The 23151-nt window shown below is 43.4% G+C and overlaps 1 protein-coding gene and 1 long non-coding RNA gene across 2 annotated transcripts; one reads left to right on the forward strand and one right to left on the reverse strand.

Annotated features, from left to right (window-relative positions):
* Positions 1-1279: 1279 nt before the first annotated feature.
* On the reverse strand, positions 1280-6635 carry LOC140291750 (uncharacterized). The gene is made up of 3 exons (XM_072379439.1): positions 6393-6635; positions 4628-4738; positions 1280-2622 (listed from the first exon to the last, which is right to left on the reverse strand). Exons 1-3 carry the CDS (start codon positions 6456-6458, stop codon positions 1588-1590), a joined length of 1212 nt encoding a protein of 403 aa, XP_072235540.1. The 5' UTR covers positions 6459-6635; the 3' UTR covers positions 1280-1587.
* On the forward strand, positions 5938-23151 carry LOC140292572 (uncharacterized). The gene is made up of 4 exons (XR_011912570.1): positions 5938-6096; positions 8454-8613; positions 10708-10883; positions 20515-23151. It is a non-coding gene; the product is annotated as an uncharacterized lncRNA (long non-coding RNA).

The raw sequence follows: 23151 nt of genomic DNA on the forward strand, positions 1-23151 counted from the left end.
AGTTTTGTATCACAGCACAGACGGTGTTTCTGCTCTGAGAGTCACACACTGCTCTGCCAAATGGAGGAAATGGCTCAGAAAAGGGTTAAACTGGACCTGGAAACCTTCTCTTGTTCGATCTGTCTGGATCTACTGAAGGATCCGGTGACTATTCCCTGTGGACACAGCTACTGCATGAACTGTATTAAAGGCTACTGGAATGGAAAGAATAAGAAGGGAATTCACAGATGCCCTCATTGCAGGAAAACTTTCACACCGAGGCCTGTCCAGGAGAAAAGCACCATGTTAGCTGATTTAATGAAGCAGCTGAAGAAGACTGGACTCCAAGCTGCTCCTGCTGATCTCTGCCATGCTGGACCTGAAGATGTGGCCTGTGATTTCTGCTCTGGAAGAAAACTGAAAGCCATCAAGTCCTGTTTATTCTGTCTTTTCAAAGAAATCTCACTCAGCTCTGATCATTAATGAGAATATGATGAAGAAAGGATGATTTCATCCAAATTAATGAAAAGATTTTGTGGTGGGGCTGAGAACTGTTCAACTGTCATTGTCCTGTTCCACGTATTGTTTAAGGACCGTCACAGGTACAAGGGTCAAGGGTGCTGGAGAAGGCCTATCTATCTTATTTCAGCTTCTATCTAAACCTTGTTTTACTGAATGTCTCATGACCTTGTGTGGCATAAATAGCAATAGTATAATCTTTTTTAACTCAGACAACTCTGTGTCAGTTTCCTGATATGTCATGCAGACTCCTTGCTGTGAAAATAAATGTTTTGTGTTAATTGTCTCTGAGTCTCATTTTGAGATAATTTTCTTGACACCAACACAACAGACATTTGAAACAGTTTCACAGCTTGAAGTTGAGCTTTGTGCCCTTTTAGTGTTGGAACAGCCTTAACTTTCAACTTCAGTCATTAAACAGCTGTCTGGAAAGTACAGGGAACAACTCCAAACCTTTTTCAGACTGTTAAAGATTTCTGGGTCTTTGGGGAATATAAGTCCAACTTTCCCTCGTAACCAAACACACATTTTCTTAAAAAAATAGCTCATTAGCAAGAACATGAAAATCATGAGAAATGTTGACATCTGACCTTCAACAAAATGCAGAACAATGAAATACAGATGAGTGGAAAGTTAGACTTCACATCAAACTGAAATTATATGTTGCTTCTACAGATGTTGTATGTTTACATAAATACCCACAGCTGGTGCAATGTGACTTTGTGAATTATAACTTTAAACAAAACAAATATGTATAGTATAAGAGAATAAAACATGTCTCTAGTTTCAAACAGATTGTATATTGTTCTGTTCATCAACTCACAATTGTTGCCATGTTTGTCTTGAACGGTGGGAGATCTGTCCACAGTTAAAACAATGAAAACGTATTTTAATTACTTTCAATCATTCTTCAAACATGTGCTACTCACAGAACATTCAGAGCAAAAGTCCTGACAAGAGAAAGGTGGTAATCCACACAAAAGATTTATAATCTGAAGAAAGAAAAGGCTTCTGATTGGTAGTTCCTGTTGCTTCTCCTGGATGAATGTTTTCTTATCTGCTGTAAAATAGGTTGTTGATTTAAACCAATCATTTATCTGTGGGAGTACATTGGTGTCTCTTTAGACTAGATACTCGAGTGAAAGCTTCCCCACACTGACCACAGATATAAGGTTTCTTTTCTGTGTGGATACGTTGGTGTCTCTTAAGACAGGCAGATGCAGTGAAAGCTGCTCCACACTGACCACAGCTGTAAGGTTTCTCTCCTGTGTGAATACGTTGGTGTCTCTTAAGACTGGAAGATCTAGTGAAAGCTGCCCCACACTGACCACAGATGTAATGTTTCTCTCCTGTGTGAATAGGTTGGTGTGTCTTAAGATGAGATAACCGAGTGAAAGCTGCCCCGCACTGACCACAGCTGTAAGGTTTCTCTCCTGTGTGAATACGTTGGTGTATCTTTAGGCTATATATTATAGCGAAAGCTGCTCCACACTGACCACACCTGTAAGGTTTCTCTCCTGTGTGAATAAGTTGGTGTGTCTTAAGATGAGATAATTGAGTGAAAGCTGCTCCACACTGACCACAGCTGTATGGTTTCTCTCCTGTGTGAATACGTTGGTGTGTCTTTAGGCTATATATTATAGCGAAAGCTGCCCCACACTGATCACAGCTGTAAGGTTTCTCTCCTGTGTGAATACGTTGGTGTCTCGTTAGCCTAGATATTATAGCGAAAGCTGCCCCACACTGATCACAGCTGTATGGTTTCTCTCCTGTGTGAATACGTTGGTGTGTCTTAAGATGAGAAGATGTAGTGAAAGCTGCTCCACACTGACCACAGCTGTATGGTTTCTCTCCTGTGTGAATACGTTGGTGTGTCTTTAGGCTATATATTATAGCGAAAGCTGCTCCACACTGATCACAGCTGTAAGGTTTCTCTGCTGTGTGAATACGTTGGTGTGTCTTAAGATGAGAAGATGTAGTGAAAGCTGCTCCACACTGACCACAGCTGTACGATTTCTCTCCAGTATGAAGCCTCTGATGATACCTCAGCTGTGATGATCTTTTGTAAACTTCCCCACAGTGCTTACAGCAGTGCCATCTGGATCCCTCTTGGGCTATACGTTTCTGCAATGACAGAGAGGCAGAAGACTTAGATTCTGTTCAAAGTCTAAGTCAAAGTCAGCTTTACTGTGAATTCTGTAACACTGGAAAAAAGTAGATCACGTTTAACTTAAGGTTGCGTGTGACATGCATGACAGAAAGTTGACAGCTGTCAACCTGTAACAAGCAGCTTGCGATCAGAGCGGTTACACACTCCTAAACATTAACACGGCTGAGGGAAAACGAGCCAAGACCCACTATGTTCAGCGGGGCAGCTTTCACTCAAATATCTCATTATGCCGCAATTATTGCTTCCTATTGCGTCAGTCACGTCCTTGTTAAACACAAGAAGCCATTCAAAGACGGCAAAATTGTGAAGGAAGCCTTTCTCGAGGCAGCGGTATGGGCCGCACTAGTGGGTTCACTGCACTGTGCAGAGAAAGTGAATCATTCTTGGATATCTTGAATGATCATTGTATAATTCACCAGCAAGCGTTGTGTGGAAAGATTTTAAATATGAAAGACGTGATGAATATTGCGATGAAGATTGTGTGTTCAGTTCAGGCCAGGAGTCTGCAGAGAAGGCTTTTCCGTGCTCACTTGGAGGAGAATGATGCTGAGCACACAGACCTGCTGCTTCACACGGATGTGAGATGGTTAAGCAGAGGTAAATTTTTGGCCAGATTTATGGAGCTGTTCCCTGAAATCAAGGAGTTCCTGAAGTTTTCAAAACATGTGGATTACAATACCAAGCTAAATTGGCTTTTCGATTTATCTTTCCTCAATGATCTCACTGGTGAGCTCAATGAACTGAATTTAGTGCTGCAGGGCAAGGGTAAAGATGTGTTCAACATGATGAATTCAGTGAACAAGTTTAAAAGCAAGATACAGCTGATGTCAAGCAGGCTGCAGAGTGGTAACCTGCACAACTTCCCTCACATGCAAGCAGAAGTACAACGTTAAGGTAAAGGTGTGACACAGCTTGACAGTGCACATTATCAGGAGCATGTTCAGAGCATCTTGTAAGAGTTTGAGAGGCGTTTTACTGACTTTGGAGCCATCGAGCCTTTAACCAGCTGTTATCCATTTGGTACAAGTATCGATGTTGATGACATTGCTGCCAAAGTCAAATCACTTTTTTAGATCAACCTGGAGAGCATGTAGTGTTCTGGAAACTACTGGTGGAGAAGTATCCCAGACTCAGAAGTTGTGCCTTGAACCTGACAGCTCTTTTTGGATCAACTTATTTGTGTGCGTGTGTGTGTGTGTTTGAGAGAGGGAGGGGTTTTGATGTGATGTGTAGTGGTTGTGTGACAACAAGAAAAAGTGTTGTGTGGTTAGTTACTGCAGGTTGGAAATGATGGGTGTGGGTTTGTGATATTGACACTGGACTGGTAGATCTCGGGTGGTTGCTGAACTTGAAAAGTAGATCTTAGGTCAAACAAGGTTGGGCACCCCTGGTTTAAATTAATAAAAGTAACAGTGGTGGTAATACGTGACATTCTTTACACTAACCCTTTGTTCCAGCTTACAACCCAGAGGTCTGCAGCCATTAAGCTCAACAGCCATCAGAGAAACACTGTTTTAACTCAACCTTTGTTTCTCTCTAAAATAACTCTTTACCCTGAGGTAGAGAGTTCTACAAACCTGTCATCAAACCATTAAAGACCCAGAAGTATTACCACCAGGTTTAATTCATGTAATTCAGATACTTTGAACACAAATAATGAAGATTAGCTCCTGAACCTCTCAAATCTGAAGACTGAGAGCCAGAAAACGTCCCACCACAACAATCTGCCCACCGATTTTCTTCAAGCAGATCATTCAGCCTGCAGCACATGTTCAGTCTAAGCACATCTGTATCTGCTGCTCAGAGCGAGGAGATGAAACCAGGAACACTTTGCTGTTTTTAACAGAGAAAAACACTAACTTTGACACTTTCTCCACATGTGATGGAAAAGCAGAACGATCAGAGGATACACAGAGCTTTGACACTCTTCCTCGTGTCTTTAGCATCCTCCACACTGACCTGTAGCCCGGTGGAACCAGAGGATGAGCTGGCTCTGTTCCTAGTGGAGGGGTTTGGATCCTGGTTCTGCTGCTCCATCCTGGTCCTGGTCCTCCGACTGATGGACTCTGTCTGCAATTGTGAGTAAATACAATAAGATTCAGCTGTAGCGTGCCGAATGTTAAACCACACTAGGTCAAAGTTAAAAATATTTAAAATTCTGTTAAATTCAGAATAGAATTTAAGATTCTTCTCCTCACATATAAAGTTCTTAATGACCGAGCTCCATCATATCTTAAAATATGTCATTGTAAGACATTTTCCTAACAGAGCACTTCACTCCCAAACTGCAGGTTTACTTGTTGTTCCCAGAGTTTCTAAAAGTAGAATGGGAGGCAGAGCCTTCAGTTATCAGGCCCCTCTCTTGTGGAATAAGCTTCCAGTAAATGTCCGGGAAGCAGACACCCTTTCCACTTTTAAGATTAGGCTTAAAACTTTCCTTTTTGATCAAGCTTATAGTTAGGGATGGCTCAGGTAATCCTGAAACATCCCATAGTTAAGCTGCTACTGCTGGGAGACCTCATCTGTCACACCTTTCCTCTCTGGAATGCTGTGCAAAGTAAAAAAAATTGAGCAGTATGTAACATGAAGAGACCAAACCCCAGCTGGTCGAGGCAGGTGGCCACCCTTCCTGAGTCTGGTTCTGCCAGAGGTTTGTTCCTGTTAAAAGGGAGTCGTTCCTTTCCACAGTTGCCACAGGCACGCTCAGGACGGGAGATTGGACTGAAGAGAAGTTTTGGTGCAATCCGTTGGTTTCCTCAGCTGGGATGTTGTTTTTGAATTAGCTCTATATGATTGAATTGGATTATTTCTAAATTAATTAATTGGATTTCATTGGCTTATGATTACAATGAATTTATCTCCAATCGTCTTGAATTGGACTATATTATTTAAGTGACTTGAGACGATATTTGTTGTAATTTAGCGCTATATAAATAAAACTGAATTTAATTCGTGGGAGTCGTGTTTATTTCCTGCCGTTTCCATAGCGGCGCGCCAGAGAAATTCATATTTTATATGAATACAATACGGTGTGTGGCGGGAGTGCGTGACAAAAGACCGATAAACGTGACTGTCACGCTCAATGCTTGAGACCCTGGTTATGACTTCCGGACGAACCAGGCCTTAATTTAACAGTCTTCACGAAAAAGTTGTCAAGAGTTCTTTTCAGTTTATCATCCGCGGCTATTTCCATTCTAAATCTGATGGGCCGAGGCCACTCACCTCTCTCTGTCTGACCGCAGCACACGCATTCAAACGTTGATACACAGGTACACGAATATCTAAATCACGACCAATCAGAGGGAGGTCCCGCCCTTCACTATCTCTGATTGGTTTAGACCACGATATGGGCCTAATGTGTGTCTGTTATTGATCCAAAATATAAGAAAAGAGTAAGAAAAAGGGCCAGAAGTCTGTTTCACACATAGGTAAAATGATAAAGCTCTATTGTATTTGTCCATCTGGCCGGCTTATTGACATCTATAGCTGAGGTTGTGTTTCTGGTATTGTGCACTGCTTATAGTACGGTTTGTAGAGCATTAGCATTAGCATTAGCAGGACATGCTAAATATGAATAGCAGCCAGGTTATTTTAACGGTTTCACTCTCTGGTGCTTGTTCTGGCTGCCAGTGTCCAAGTGCAGGAATCAAACCAATGATTTATAGCACTTTGAAGACAATTCTGCAAATGTTTGACCGCTACATGTATTCTTTTCTGGTCTTACCTGCGTGCAGCTTCCTGTAGCGATGTTCGCAGATGTGCTGAGGCTTCGAAACGTGTATGTAAGCATAGACGTATATGTCTATGGCTGTGTCAAAAATCACTCCCTAACCACGATATAGTTCATTGTATAGGGACCACGCCATTTTGTAGTGGTGTCCGTTAAGGGATTTTTGATGCTCACTATATAATGCACTCAATGTATCCCACAATTCAACGCGAAATGTAGTGCGCATCCGATGGCAGTGTTGCCAGGTGGGAAATGTAGTATGATCATACCAGAGACATAGAATTGTCGTATTTTGAGGAAAACTAGTCTAGTGATGCGCTAATTTCACTCTAGTGTAGAACAGCGTCTAACAGACACTCGCGGCTGAGCATCAGCAGCCCCACAGTTGCTTTAGTAAATGTCCCCGTAAACAATGACGACTGGGACCTAATGAGCCAAATGAGCTCATGAGGCCTGAAGGCCACCTACTGTTAGGAACTTCTGAGGCAAACGCATGCACGTCACTCGTAGCTCACATAGAAAAGCACGATTGGCTTGAAACTTGTCTCATGTAAATGCAAATGCCTTCAGTGTTCACAAAAAAATCCAACAGACAGTTGCGACAGGCTGATAACAACCACACATTTACAGAATGGTCAAATTATCGTATTTTTGGGGGGATTGTTGATCGTACACAGGGCAAAATTATCTTACAAATACGACAATTATCGTACACCTAGCAACACTGTCCGATGGTCTCCAACCGGAGCAAGATATGCCATAATGCATTGCCAAAAAATTTCTGGGCTGCTAGTAAGGGATGGCAGACAGACGCTGAATGAATGTTTAAACTTTAGGAATAGATATGGTTGCAGGTTTATCTAGAAAATTGACATAGGTCGTTTAATAAGTAAAGCTTAATTCGCCATTTATTAATGATGTCTAGTACAGTGTGTGAATAAAAGCTGAGTGAATCTGACTACTCAGACACAACTGGATTACTCAGTTTGTCCAATATTGTGAGACTGTAAATAAAGGAGCTGCCTAAGGTTCAGGAAGTTTCGCACGTAGGGATTGTAGTTTGACGAAGGGTAGTTTATTGTTCAGAGAATTAAAAAATATATATTACTCTAATTAAAAAGGCAGTAAAAAGCAGGCTAACACTTCTTGCTAGTCTTACAAGAGCAGCACGTCTTCTCCCTTCACTCTCTCTCGCAATTCCAATTCTTCTCCGTATCATCATAGATTGAATAATTATAGTTATAAGAAACACGGCCAGATTGATGGAAGACGGCATTTCGATAGAGCTACCAGAGTTTTCTAGATAACAGTATGTTGTTTTTTTCCTAGTGAATTTTCCACTCTGTAACTTGCTGTTACTAAAGAGCCAAGATAATAAAATATAAAAATATGCTTAGATAGAAAACAAAATACGAAAATAAAAATTACATGACAGTAATCAAAAGCCTCTAATTTAACAAAAATGCAATTGTAAACAGACAAGATTGCGTGAGACGACATTAATGTAACGTTTTCATTGTGCAACAGCGATGACTTAATTACCGGCGCCGAGATGGTGTCCGAAAGATTTCTCTGTTGAGCTCACTATAGAGTGCACTACATTTATTTTCCTATATAGGGAGTAGGGAGTAGGACATGAGTGAATGATTTCGTGTGTAAGTACTTCTTCTTATTATTATTTGATTTTTAATGGCAGCTGGCATCCTTGATGTTGCATATGCCGCCATCTACTGGACTAAAATTCTTTCTAGTTATTCTTTTCTATATTATTTTAATTATTCCAGTTGACACCAGGAATCTTATGATTATTTTCCTCCCTTCTTTATTCTACTATAACTTTCAGATTATATTCTCTTATTCCTGTGTTCTGCAGCTCTATTTTCATTCTTTCCCTCTCCCTTCCATATCTAGGATGCTATCATCACATGTTCACTGTCTCCCTCTGCCCACAGCTACACTGCCCAGTTGGATGTTTCCCCATTATCTTAAGTGTATTATTCAGTTTACTATGTCATATTCTTATCCTGCTCATAATTACTTCTGTGTGAGTACCAGAGGGGGCGGCTTGCTTCATTGAGTGGAGGAGCTGAAATTGATGACGTTCCCCGGGCGTACTACGTGACACCTGCTTCTGGTGTAGTGCCGAAAAGAGACTGCTTACCAAAAAACAAGTGCCCCCGACGGGAACGCACATCAGCGCATCAGTTCAGAAGAAGTAAGCGTTGGTCTACTCGTAGATATAATATACGGGTCAGCTACCAGCATGGAGAGAAATGTTTTTTACTGTGCAATGTCAAAATGTCCTGTAGCCCAAGTGAAGAGGCTACTGAAAAAGAACGACGCAGATAAAAAAAAAGTTAAACATTTTTATGAAGAGTAGGAAATGAAAGCAGAAAGAATGTAGATAGTTTTAATGTCACATTAGATGGCAATCATATGACACAATGAGAAATCAGCAAGTGTTATCAGAGGTGGGTAATAACGACTTATATTTACTGAAGTAACTTTTTGGATAACTTGTACTTTTAAGAGTATAATTATGAATACAATAATGCAGTATATATAGAACTGTAACTAACGGTTTGCCTTTACATTCTGTGTAACATTCTCTGTGTTTACTAGATGCATGTACAGTGAATTTGGTCAATATCACTCCTTGCAGTAAAGACTTATAGGGACGGACATAGAGTGCAGTCAGTTTTCAGCAGGAGAAGCCCTGCTGAAAAGTCACCCATGTCCGTCAAGCGAGTTAAGATAAAGATAATCTTCGTTGTAATTATCCTCCCTGTGAGTGTCTTTAGTTTTTTTTTTTTTTAGATAAACCCTTTTTTTACATACCTTCCTTGAGTTGTGGGTTTTGAGTCCTCATCCATCAAAGGTCGTTACACTTTGCAGCTCAAACATAAAAAAAAATGGTAAAAGCTGCAAAGCTGCAGCATCATCTCGAAATGATCACAACAAGGTAAAAAGGTGTGAGCAGAAGTAAAAGGAATATGAACTCCAATAGAATCCAGGTCAGAAAGGTGATCTTTAGTTTGGCTTTAAAAGCATTAACATCTTCTGTTCCACAGACGTGGTTGAGCTGTAAAAAATCTTCTTCCATTCATGTTTTAATAGCAGAGATACAATTTATAAGATAACCTACAGGCCCGGGGACATGTAAAGCTGGGTGTTATCAGCCTAATTATGGAAATAATGGAAAGCATATAAAGATCAAAAGGTGTTGGACCTAAAACTGAACCTGATTTTTTTTTTCTATAGCTTTATTTTAAACCCCATAAGAACAAGCATGGGATACAACAACAACCACAGATGATTATTATGGCTGAACAAACCGACAGAGATAGCAGGACGGATGTAATTAGTCCACTCCATCGGCCAAACCATCTCTCCAACATGTCCGTGAAGGGGTCGTTGATCCCTGAGTTCGCTATCAGTTCTGCCGAGAGTGATGTGAGACCCTCCAGGGCCTTGGAAAAAGTTCCGAACATTTTACAGACTCCCCCTTTTTCTGCTAACAACATATCCAAAGCCATCCGATTTTGCCATGCCATAAGTGATGTTGGACCTAATTGTTCAGCAATACCTTTAACAGCATCCCTAGTGTAGTTTACAAAGCGCTGTTGGTTGTAATAGATGTAATTTATCCAATCAACATTCTTATTTTTTGTTGCCCACCAGAAAAGAAAAGATTCAAACCCTGAAGCTATTTGGTTTCTAGCTTTAAACTCATCCGGAACTCCCCTAGGAACCCCAATGCTGTCCAAGTACACTCTATTGTCAAATGAACCCCCAGGCACAGTTGAACGCTTTAGACGTCCGTTGGAAAAATGATATAGTTATACTATGACAGAAGAGTCCCTCCATCTTTTCCTCTTCTATGATTCAAGCAAAAGTGTTTTGACTCTTGTACTAGTCTTTCCCATAATATTAACTGGTGAGAAATGCCTTTTTCCCATAACATTGAATGTTCCTTCCCATAACAAGGAATGGGGAGAGAAGCACCTTTTCCCATAACATTGAATGTTCATTCCCATAATAATGAATGGTGAGAAAAGCGCCTTTTCTCATAACATTGTGTGATCAGCAAGCATAAACAACATAAATAGCTGGAGCACCATTTTGTCGGGGAGACAACTCTGAGCGATCTTCCCGACAGGTTGTGTGGATTTGTGCGGACTTGTCTCTTTCCAGCAAGAAATAAATGTTTTGTGTTAATCGTATCCAGCGACTCTGAGCCTAATTTTGAGAGAATTTTTCTGACATAATGGTCCTTCGAGCCGGATTCTAACTCCTTTCCACCTTCCAGAATCGGAGCTGAAACCGTGCACGGGGGAGTCCAGGATTCCTAACTGAAGTCCTCTCAGCAGAGTTTCTGATAGAGGCCGGCTGCCACTGGCTGGAGGAAAGGTGAAAGGATCTATTTTTGAATCAGTGGACAGACTCGCTGGATTCTTCGTTGTTTAACTTACCAGTGGATTTATGGTAAGGAACCCTTTGTGTTACTATTGTTGGTGAGAAATAGTGTGATTATTAGGGAAAATTTTGATTAATTAACTAACAATTGGTGGAAACTGGAGGCCTTTAAATAAATTGGGGCGTTGCTATTTTCCTAAGAATATTACTATTTCGACTCCCTATGATGAACAAAAAATTTGGACCTCGTGATCCCTTGCCCGGATATGGGACACCGGGGCCTTCCCCCGGAGCCAGGCCCGGGGGTGGGGCCCGGGGGTGGGGCCCGGCAGCGGGCGCCTGGTGGCCGGGCCTGTGCCCATGGGGCTCGGTCGGGCATAGCCCGAAATGATGACGTGGGTCCCCCTTCCGACGGGCTCACCACCCGTGGGAGGGGCCAAGGGGGTCGGGTGCTATGTGAGCTGGGTAGCAGCCGAAGGCGGAGGCCTTGGCGGTCTGATCCTCGGCTACTGAAGCTAGCTCTTGGGACGTGGAATGTCACCTCTCTGTTGGGGAAGGAGCCGGAGCTGGTGCGCGAGGCTGAGTGGTTCCGGCTAGATATAGTCGGACTCACCTCGACGCACGGCTTGGGCTCTGGAACCAGTCCTCTTGAGAGGGGTTGGACTCTCTTCCACTCTGGAGTTGCCCATGGTGAGAGGCGCAGAGCAGGTGTGGGCATACTTATTGCCCCCCGGCTGTGTGCCAGTACATTGGGGTTTACCCCAGTGAACGAGAGGGTAGCCTCCCTCCGGGTGGGGGGACGAATCCTGACTGTTGTTTGTGCCTATGCGCCAAACAGCAGTTCAGAGTACCCACCCTTTTTGGAGTCTCTGGGGGAGGCACTGGAGAATGCTCCTACCGGAGACTCCCTCGTTCTGCTGGGGGACTTCAATGCTCACGTGGGCAATGACAGTGAGACCTGGAGGGGTGTGATTGGGAGGAACGGCCCCCCCGATCTGAATCAGAGTAGTGTTATGTTGTTGGACTTCTGTGCCAGTCATGGACTGTCCATAACGAACACCATGTTCAGGCATAAGGGTGTCCATATGTGCACTTGGCACAAGGACACCCTTTGCCGCAGTTCGATGATCGACTTTGAGGTTGTATCATCAGACTTGCGGCCGTATGTCCTGGACACTCGGGTGAAGAGAGGGGCGGAGCTGTCAACTGATCACCACCTGGTGGTGAGTTGGCTCCGCTGGTGGGGGAGGATGCCAATCAGACTTGGCAGGCCCAAACGTATTGTGAGGGTCTGCTGGGAGCGTTTGTCAGAATCCCCCGTCAGAAGGAGCTTTAACTCCCACCTCCGGCAGAGCTTCAACCATATCCCGGGGGAGGTGGGGGACATTGAGTCCGAATGGGCCATGTTCCGTGACTCCATTGCCGAGGCAGCTGATCGGAGTTGTGGCCGTAAGGTGGTCGGTGCCTGTCGTGGCGGCAACCCTCGAACCTGCTGGTGGACACCAGTGGTGAGGGAAGCCGTCAAGCTGAAGAAGGAGTCCTATCGGGCCTTTTTGGCCAGTGGGACCCTGGAAGCAGCTGATAGGTACCAACAGGCCAGACGGGCCGCGGCTTCGGCGGTTGCTGAGGCAAAAACTCGGGCCTGGGAGGAGTTCGGTGAGACCATGGAGAACGATTTCCGGACGGCCTCGAAGAGATTCTGGTCCACCATCCAGCGTCTCAGGGGGGGGGGAGCGGCTCACAGTCAACACTGTTTACAGTGGGGACGGGGCTTTGCTGACCTCAACTAGGGACGTTGTGAGTCGGTGGGGGGAGTACTTCGAGGAACTCCTCAATCCTACCGACACGTGCTCGGAAGAGGCAGAGTCGGAGAGCTCGGAGACGGGGCCTCCCATTTCTGGGGGTGAGGTTGCCGAGGTGGTCAAAAAGCTCCTCGGTGGCAAGGCCCCGGGGGTGGATGAGGTCCGTCCTGAGTTTCTCAAGGCTCTGGATGTTGTAGGGCTGTCTTGGCTGACACGCCTCTGCAGCATCGCGTGGACATCGGGGACAGTGCCTCTTGACTGGCAGATTGGGGTGGTGGTCCCCCTCTTTAAAAAGGGGGACCGGAGGGTGTGTTCCAACTATAGGGGTATCACACTCCTCAGCCTCCCTGGTAAGGTCTATTCGGGGGTATTGGAGAGGAGGATCCGTCGGATAATCGAGCCTCGGATTCAGGAGATGCAGTGTGGCTTTCGTCCTGGCCGTGGAACAGTGGACCAGCTCTATACCCTCGGCAGGATCCTGGAGGGTGCATGGGAGTTCGCCCAACCAGTCTACATGTGTTTTGTGGACTTGGAGAAAGCGTTCGACCGTGTCCCTCGTGGAGTCCTGTGGGGGGTGCTCCGGGAATATGGAGTGCCGGACCCCTTGATAGGGGCCGTTCGGTCTATGTATGACCGGTGCCAGAGTTTGGTCCGCATTGCCGGCAGTAAGTCGGATAAGTTTCCGGTGAGAGTTGGACTCCGTCAGGGCTGCCCTTTGTCACTGATTTTGTGCCTAACTTTTATGGACAGAATTTCTAGGCGGAGCCAGGGCGTTGAGGGTGTCCGATTTGGCGACCTCAGAATCGGGTCTCTGCTTCTTGCAGATAATGTGGTTCTGTTAGCGTCGTCAGGCCGTGACCTTCAGCTCTCACTGGAGCGATTCGCAGCCGAGTGTGAAGCGGCTGGGATGAGAATCAGCACCTCCAAATCCGAGACTATGGTTCTCAGCCGGAAAAGGGTGGAATGCTCTCTCCGGGTCGGGAATGAGATCCTTCCCCAAGTGGAGGAGTTCAAGTATCTCGGGGTCTTGTTCACGAGTGAGGGACGAATGGAGCGGGAGATTGACGGGCGGATCGGTGCGGCGTCTGCAGTATTGCGGGCTCTGCACCGACCTGTCGTTGTGAAGAGGGAGCTGAGCCAGAAGGCGAAGCTCTCTACTTACTGGTCAATCTACGTTCCCATCCTCACCTATGGTCACGAGTTGTGGGTAGTGACCGAAAGAACAAGATCGCGAATACAAGCGACCGAAATGGGTTTCCTCCGCAGGGTGTCTGGGCTCTCCCTTAGAGATAGGGTGAGAAGCTCACTCATCCGGGAGGGGCTCGGAGTAGAACCGCTGCTCCTCCGCATTGAGAGGAGTCAGATGAGGTGGCTCGGGCATCTGGTTAGGATGCCCCCTGGGCGCCTCCCTGGGGAGGTGTTGCGGGCACGTCCCACTGGGTGGAGACCCCGGGGGAGACCCAGGACACGTTGGAGAGACTATGTCTCTCGGCTGGCCTGGGAACGCCTCGGGGTCCCCCCGGAAGAGCTGGAGGAAGTGGCCGGGGACAGAGACGTCTGGGTTTCTCTGCTCAAGCTGCTGCCCCCGCGACCCGACCCCCGGATAAGCGGCAGATGATGGATGGATATTACTATTTCAAATGCAACCTAGTAAAGAAGCCTTTTAACTTTAACTGTGTATAAGTTATGTTGGAACACTCACAATTGAAGCAGTCAGAAAAAGTTAGCCTTTTAACTGGTAACCGTGTGTGGGTTGTGTTGGATTAACCCATAAAAGAAGCAGTCAGAAAAGGTCAGCCTTTTAACTGGTAACTGTGTATAGGATTAACCCATAGAAACCTAATAGCAGTCAGAAAAGGTCAGCCTTTTAACTGGTAACTGTGTGTAAATTGTGCTGGATTAACCCATAAAAGAAGCAGTCAGAAAAGGTCAGCTTTTTAACTGTTAACTGTGTATAGGATTAACCCATGAAAACATAATAGCAGTCAGAAAAGGTGAGGCAAAGGAAATAAGCCTTTTAACTGTTAACTGTGTGTAAATTGTGCTGGTTTAACCCATAGTAGAAGCAGTCAGCAAAGGTGGATCAAAGAAAAAGCCTTTAGTACTGTAAGTAGCCTTTTAGCTGGTACTGTAAAAGCAGTCAGGAAAGGTGAAAGGTCTATGTGTGTTTTATTAAACCAGGATAGCAGAAGCAGTCAGCAAAGGTCAGTCCATAGTCTGTGTGAGAAGACTACAGGAATAAATAACTCCGCGCCGCGCGTTAGAAACAGAATCTTTCTTAAGAGAGTTTGCGATGAAATATCGCAAGAATTAAATCCATTTTAGTTTTGTTTGTGTCATACGTCTGATTGTTTGTTTGTTGAACGTCTGGTTGTTAAAACATTTGTTTGCTAAATGGGCTGGTTGTTGAATTGTTGCCCCCCATCTATGGTTATTTGTTAAATTGTTTGTCAAATTGTTTGTTAAAGTCTTTGCTGCAGTGTTGTTTTATTTGCTATGTATGTATGGGAGTAAAACAGCTGTGTGTGTGTGTTGTTGCTGATGGTAAAGGGCCTGTTTTTTTTGTTAAATTGTTTGTTTCATTGTTGAATTGTTGCTTTGTGACAGAATTGTTTGTTTTGCTAAGAGGGCTGGTTGCTGAATTATTTGTTTGTTAAATTGTTGTTTTTTCCTTCTTTGCTGCAGTGTTGGTTTATTTGCTATGTCTGTATAAGAGTGAAACAGCTGCTGGTGTGTGATGTTGCTGATGGTGACGACAGAAAAATGTATTACTGACTAACTGAGTTGAAGTAAACATTGGAGTCTGGTTGTTGCTCGTGACATAACGACAGAAGTAGTGTTTCATTCAGTAGTACTCAAAATAACTCCACTGAAAATTGATTAGCTGCAAGAGTACAGTATGGGAAATAACTGTTTTAAAGCTAACCGGAAGTTAAGTGGCAGTGCTAAAATCATGTTTCAGAAAAACCCCGAAAATATTAAATATTTAGACAGATGGGAGAAAATTTGGGTTTGAAGAGAATTTCAACGTTGAAAAGTGCGCAGAATTAATAAAAGATATAGAGAGAGCAGGCCGTAGAAATAAAAATAAAAATAAAAAGAACGGTCTCGTGCAGGCCAAGGCCTGGCTCACTGAGGCACAGAGGAGAAAATCAGAGAGAGAAAAAAGGAGATAGATAAGCAACAAAAAGAGGTGTTTACGCTGATAGATGAAGAGGATGTAAATACAGTTTATAAGAGTAGACATCCGGAACTCAACTCGATAGCGAAAAGTCCACCAGCTTATAGTATCTCGGGAGCTACCAGTGGGTTGTCACCCCAACCTAGCTCCCCACCTTTGGAACCTTTGTATCCAGAGGGGGAGTTAAAAAAGATCATTAAGAGAGATAAGACACAAGTAACTAGGTCAGGGAAAAATTTTAGTTCTGCATGGAAGGTGTACCGTGATCCAGCTAGCCAGGACGTTGAGAATTTGCCCATGATCCAAGTACCTAATCCGAGAGAGGGGGAGGAGGAAAGTGAATTCATGTACGTTTACCGACCATGGACAGCTGAGGATGTAAGAAAAGCAACGGAGGACATTCCACACCCAAAAGTAAATGTTAAGGGGTTTAAAGGTAGCCTAAAGAATCTGTATGAGAGCTACAGGTTGAATGGTTTGGAGTTGGAAAAAGCAGTGAGAAATGTGATGAGAGCGGATTGGTGTGTGATCCGTGGTGATTGGAGTGCCCTTAATACTCATGGAGCAGTTTTGCAGTATCAGTCAAGAGATCTAGCCGACAGATTTGAAGCTTTACTGAAATGAACTGAAACTAAATATACAAAACGGGCTGATTGGAACCAAATTAACCATTGTGTGCAGAAGGAATGGGAAGATGTTGATCTATATAATCATAGACTAAAAGAGGTGTTTGAATTCCACAGTGGACTGAGTCCGCCAGAAAATGGGGATGTTGACTCTCCTTATGAACAACAGTTGAAGACTGCAGGAGCAAGGATGAGGTTGGGAGTCAATTATGACTAGATAAAGAGAAAACAACTCCAGCTGTAACCAGGATGGAGGAAGTGTTGAACCTGGAGGGAATCGAACTAATGTTACAGTATGATGTCAAACCTGAGATTACACTGAATGTTTTAGGGGCGGAGGTGACTTTTCTATGCGACACAGGTGCAACACGAACTGTAATTCACCCTGATGACATTCCTGGAGTTGAGAAATCCAACGAAATTATTTGGGTCAAATCAGCAAATGGTAAGAGCCATCCTGAGCGTTTATCAAAACTCTTAACAGTAAAAGATGCACGGACTGGAGTGAGTGCTGATTGTCAAGTTGTCTTGTCCACTCTGTGTCCCTGTAATTTGCTGGGAAGAGACATACTTCATGCATTGAAACTAGGGATAGTTCCAGAAGAAAAAGGGTTAACCGTTGTCCGAATGAAGCATTCGCGAGACCACCTTCATACTGGTATAGTTTGGATCTTGTTTCTACAGGCCCCAGTTCTATCGCGCTTCCACTCCTTAAAAAAGCAAAAGAACACGTCTCAGGAGAGCTCACCCTCAGGTCACCAGAGGAATTACACTGCACTATGTATTACAAATACACTCAAGGGCCTGACAGAAAGTATGAGAAACAATTCTTCAAAGAAAAACAGACCATGTTAAAATTGAAACACTTATACTGGAATAAAGAGGGTTGTTGCGCAGCTAGTTGTTCACTCTCCCCCAGCATGAGAAAGGTTTTAAGATCATGTAATGCATCTCATGTGTCACTCTTCAAATCCACAGACGACCACTGGAGGCGTTTAGGTGTGTTTGTGACTGCATGTGAAGAAGCCTCAGATTGGGAGGAAGTAAAACCAGGAATAGAATATTCCGAGATATTGGATGCATATACTACTCCATTAAATTGGACCACACACGCAAAACCAAATGTGCACCTAGAAGGACAGATATGGCAACAAAAAAGCAGATTCTGATCCATTTTCACACTCACTGAAAGTGAAGAAGCAGAAATAAAAGGGGTACCAGAACACTTGTGGTCGAAGGGAGCAGCAGACGTGGGACTAATAAAAAATGTCGAACCCGTCTGTATAACTCCTCTTTCTTCTTTCAGGCCACATCAAAGACAATATCCACTTAAACCTGAGGCTGAGGAAGGAATAGGTCCAATTTTGGAAGCTTCTCTTAAATCAGGTTTTATAGTGGAATGTCCTGACTCTCCATGTAACACTCCATTGTTTCCTGTGAAAAAGGCTCCTCCCTCCACTGGTTGGAGGATGGTGCAGGATCTGCAGGCAGTTAATAAAGCTGTTGTGCCACAGGCCCCCACAGTACCGGATCCAAATACTCTGTTAAATGATTTGTGACCGAGGAATAAGTACTTCACTGTTGTTGATATAAGTAATGCTTTCTTTTCTGTACCTGTGCACCCAGATAGTCAATTTTGGTTTGCTTTCACTTACAGAATGAAAAGATACACTTATACCAGACTTCCACAAGGATATTGTGAATCACCAACAATATTCTCTCAAGCAATGTCAGCTAACCTAGCCAAATTCAATCCTCCAAATGGCAGCCAAGTGTTGTTATATGTGGATGACATTTTATTGGCTTCACCGACAGAACAAGACTGCAAAATAGACACACTAGCGCTTTTGCAATTCTTGGCGGAACAGGGTCACAAAGTCAGTAAAAACAAATTACAACTGTGGGAAACTACTGTAAAATACTTGGGCTACGATCTCTCACAAGAAGGCAGACATTTAGATGAAGCGAGAAAGACAGCAATCTTGCAAGCACCAAAACCAAAAAAAAAAGACAAATGATGTCCTTTCTGGGAGTTATTAATTTTTGCAGGAGTTGGATATCGAACTATGCATTCATTACAGCCCCCTTATCTGCCTTGATCTATGACACCCCCTTGGCTGCCACAGATTCTTTAGTATGGACACCAGAAGCAGACGAGGCATTTTTAAAAATAAAACAACTGTTAGTCAGTTCATCTGTGCTAGGATTACCAGATTACTCAAAACCCTTTGTCTAAACAGTGGATTGCAAAGAGGGATATATGACAGTGTTAACTCAAGCACATGGGGGAAAATCCAGACCAATTGCCTACTACTCTTCCCGATTGGATGCAGTGGCCAGAGCACTGCCACCTTGTGTTCAAGCAGTGGTAGCTGCCTCGATGGCAGTGCTCTCATCAGCAGCCATTGTGTTATTTCACCCACTAACACTTAAAGTACCTCATGCTGTGGCTGTAATATTATTGCAGAACAAAATCTCGTATCTATCCCCCTCCCGACATCTCTCCTGCATGACTGTTCTCCTTTCACAGCCACACCTCACTGTGGAACGATGTACTACACTTAATCCATCCACATTGATGCCTACTTCACAGGATGGGGAGCCACATGATTGTATAGCAGAAATATCTATCAGTGTTTTGCCCAGACCGGATTTGACTGATACTCCCTATGAAAATGCAGAAATAACTATGTTTGTAGATGGTTCCAGCAAGAAGAATACTGATGGAACAAATGCTACAGGTTTTGCTGTAGTAACTGAAACTGAAACTCTCTTAAAGCAACCACTACCGAAGAAATTCTCTGCTCAAGCAGCCGAATTAGTAGCTTTAACGGAAGCTTGCAAATTAGGAAATGGTAAGGTTGTGAATATCTACACTGACAGTCAATATGCTTTCTCAACAGTTCATGTTTTTGCACAACAATGGAAAAACAGGGGAATGACAACTTCTACTGGAAAAGCTATAAATCATAAAAATTTGATTTTAGCATTATTAGATGCTATCCTGCTTCCTACTAAAGTAGCAGTATGTAAATGCACTGCGCATACTAAAAACACGGATTATGTTTCAAAAGGTAATAGAAAGGCAGATGAAGAAGCAAGAAAAGCTGCTCAGCTGCCTACAGAGAACCTCCTCCTGTTCTCGAAAGAAGAAACTGATACAGGAATAAACCATCAAGTGTTATGTGATATGCAAAAAAACGCCCCAACACTGGAAAAACAGAAATGGATAAATAAAGGTGCCATTTACAACACACAATCAAACTTATATGAGTGACCTGAAGGGAAGCCCATACTGCCAAAAGGCTTATTTAGATGTGCTGCAATAGTGAGTCATGGACCATGTCATGTCTCTGCAGGAGGGATGGCTGCAACAATAAACAAAGTCTTTAGCGCGTATGGCTTCATTAATTATTCAAAGAATTTTTGTCTAATGTGTCTAATCTGTGCAAAACACAATCCACAGGGCAATCTAAGACCAAGAAGAGGACAATTCCCAAAACCAACGTACCCTTTTCAACACATTTGTATGGATTTCATTGAACTAAATAAATGTAAAGGGAAACGATTCTGCTTGGTGATAATCGATGTTTTTTCCAAGTGGGTTGAAGTATTTCCATGTACACAGGCAGATGCACTCTCAGTAGCAAAAGCATTGGTAAAAGAAATAATTCCTAGATTTGGAATTCCTGAAAAAAACTATAGTGATAATGGGACACATTTTGTAAACAATATCATCTCTCTAATGGCAAAGAACTTACAAATAGATCTCAGAAACCACTGTGCATATCATCCACAGTCAGCAGGTTTGGTGGAGAGGCACAATAGAATAATTAAATCAAGACTGAAGAAAATCATGGAAGAAACTAAAAAGAACTGGGTTTACTGTTTACCACTAGTAGTCCTAAACATGCATGTAACTCCAACGAATACAGGATTAACTCCATTTGAAATTATGTATGGCAGACCATTTTTACTCCCACAATTAAAACCATTCTCCAGACATGACGAAGAAAGAGAAGAAACTCTAGCAGATTACATGGTGAAAATGTTAACAAGCAGAGAGATCTCTTCTGTCAATTCTGTTCCAGGTGAACCTGTGGAGGAAGCGCTGAAGACAGTAAAACCCGGTGACTGGATCCTCATCAAAGTGATAAAGAAAAAGAACTGGTCAACTCCAAGGTGGGAAGGGCCATATCAGGTATTACTTACAACACCCACAGCAGCTAAAATAGCAGAAAGGACTTCCTGGATTCACTTATCCCATTGCAAACTAATAAGGCCACAGCTTTTAGAAGAAGGGAAAAATTTGTTACCCACCACAGTTCTCTGAGGCATAAGTCTGACTACAAAGGGGAATTCTCTCAACAGGAGGGGGATCGTCTCAACCTCAGTGAAGAAAACAACGGCTAAAACGGGAACATAGGGTGTGGCTAAAATAGACAGGGGAAATGGACAGGCAGCGGCCGTGGCATCCATTCAGATTAGAGGGATTATGTGGATTAAGAGGAACCAGCTGTGTACTTTTAGTCATTGCTCTTACTTTGGTACTCCCGATTATTTGGAATGAAAAACAAATAAATGGAACTAGGGAGAAAGTGTTATATGAAAATACCACTGTTCTGCCTCCCACCTTCTTCACACAGATGATCCAGAGAGAGACAAGGTCCATGAGATTCAACAGAGAAATTGTCAACCTGTTTTTTGTTGCAGGAATGGACGGAGTGGCTGAGATTGATTTCTGCTCGGTTATTAACTGTAAGGACAACCAGAAAGCCCATGTATTCTCTGAAAATTACATTTGTGAAACCTATGCAGGTACCAGATTTCCAGGGGATCGCCGATGTAACAGTTGGAATTTTGTAATAACGAATAGTGGACCACATCTTTGGAATTATAAACCCCAAAAAGCATCAACCGGCCCGGACCCCCTTTCTGATCGTTTATCCATCATTAAGGGGCAGTTTGATCCAAACTGTAAGATTGACGAATGCAATCCACTCATTATAACTTTAAAAAGACCCAAACCGAGTGACACAGGTGTTAGGCTCACATGAAAAAGGGTTTGATCGGAAACTTTATGATTACGGTAACAGATATTGAAAAAAAAACTCACAAGAACAAATCCTACAAATATGCAAACATCTTCAGTAATACACCACCCCCTGAGCGCCATATCAAATATCTCACTGATCTAACTTACGAGGACAAATTGGCCTTGGAAACAGATTATGGAGTATCGTAATGAATGGCTTGAATGGATGGTGTATACAGCACGACAAAACAATCGATCTAATTGCATTGCATGTGCTAAAGCCAGACCATACTTGGGAACTGTACCATTTCACTTAGGCGATCATCATCAATCTGACCCCACTAGTTTACAATGTGTATTACAATTGTATAATGAATCTTTTGTACCAATCACAAAGCAATGTAAAACTATCTCTTTGTTGTTCCCAGCAGTTAAGAAAAGAGATGTACCACCCTTAGCGTTGGTTTATAAGGGTAATTATACATGTTTCATTCACAGGGGTACAAGTAAGGATGTGGGTACACTCATGTCAGATTATTGTCAAGAATCCATCAATGTCACTCAGGACGCAGGTAACTACCCAGCATCTTGGTTTCGGAACCAGACTTCCATGAGAGCAGACCTCTGGTGGCTGTGTGGGGATAGGAAACTGAGGCCAGTCCTTCCGCCCAATTGGCAAGGCAGTTGTGCAGTGGCCCAACTACTGATGCCTTTCCATCTGTTAGCCTTGGAGGATTTCAAGGCAGTGAGTAAGAATCTCTCTGCAGAGGGACTGGGACGGAGACGTCTAATACGTTCAACTGCGCCTGGGGGTTCATTTGACAACAGAGTGTACTTGGACAGCATTGGGGTCCCTAGGGGGGTTCCGGATGAGTTCAAAGCTAGAAACCAAATAGCTTCAGGATTTGAATCTTTTCTTTTCTGGTGGGCAACAATAAATAAGAATGTCGATTGGATAAATTACATCTATTACAACCAACAGCGCTTTGTAAACTACACTAGGGACGCTCTTAAAGGTATTGCTGAGCAATTAGGTCCAACATCACTTATGGCATGGCAAAATCGGATGGCTTTGGATATGTTGTTAGCAGAGAAAGGGGGTGTATGTAAAATGTTTGGAACCATTTGTTGCACCTTCATTCCTAACAATACTTCTCCAGATGGAAGCATCACCAAGGCCCTAGAGGGTCTCACATCACTCTCGGCAGAACTGATAGCGAACTCAGGGATCAACGACCCCTTCACGGACATGATGGAGAAATGGTTTGGCCGATGGAGTGGACTAATTACATCCGTCCTGCTATCTCTGTCGGTTTGTTCAGCCATAATAATCATCTGTGGTTGTTGTTGTATTCCTTGCTTGAGACTACTGTCGCAGAAGCTGATTGAAACCGCTCTTACCCGCGTGATGTATCAGCAGATACAAGATAAAGAAAATGAGGATGAAGAACAACGCGAAGATAACGTTTAAAGGACAATGCACCTTGCATGGCCCCGAGTGAATTCTCAATTATTTGTTTAATGAAAATCTTTTTGAAGTGTTAAACGATGATGTCGAAGATGTACAGGGCTATGCAAAGGAGACAGGGAAAAGAGGTGGTAAAGACCTCTTCCGGGAAGTGAAGTGCTAGTAACCTCTCCTTCCAAGATTCTTAACCGTTCAAGACCAAGCCGGACTGATTTTCCGCCAGAA

This window comes from Leuresthes tenuis, unplaced genomic scaffold, assembly GCF_036924035.1.
Source record: "Leuresthes tenuis unplaced genomic scaffold, fLeuTen1.0.hap1 SCAF_1, whole genome shotgun sequence".
Taxonomy (NCBI): Eukaryota; Metazoa; Chordata; class Actinopteri; order Atheriniformes; family Atherinopsidae; genus Leuresthes; species Leuresthes tenuis.

Excerpts from the sequence above, each read along its gene's own strand:
- LOC140291750 (XM_072379439.1), bottom strand. The coding sequence starts at position 6,458 with ATGCTTACATACACGTTTCGAAGCCTCAGCACATCTGCGAACATCGCT. Across the intron at positions 4,739-6,392 it reads CTACAGGAAGCTGCACGCAG|ACAGAGTCCATCAGTCGGAG; the intron begins GTAAGACCAGAA and ends TCACAATTGCAG. Across the intron at positions 2,623-4,627 it reads CTGGTTCCACCGGGCTACAG|AAACGTATAGCCCAAGAGGG; the intron begins GTCAGTGTGGAG and ends CTGTCATTGCAG.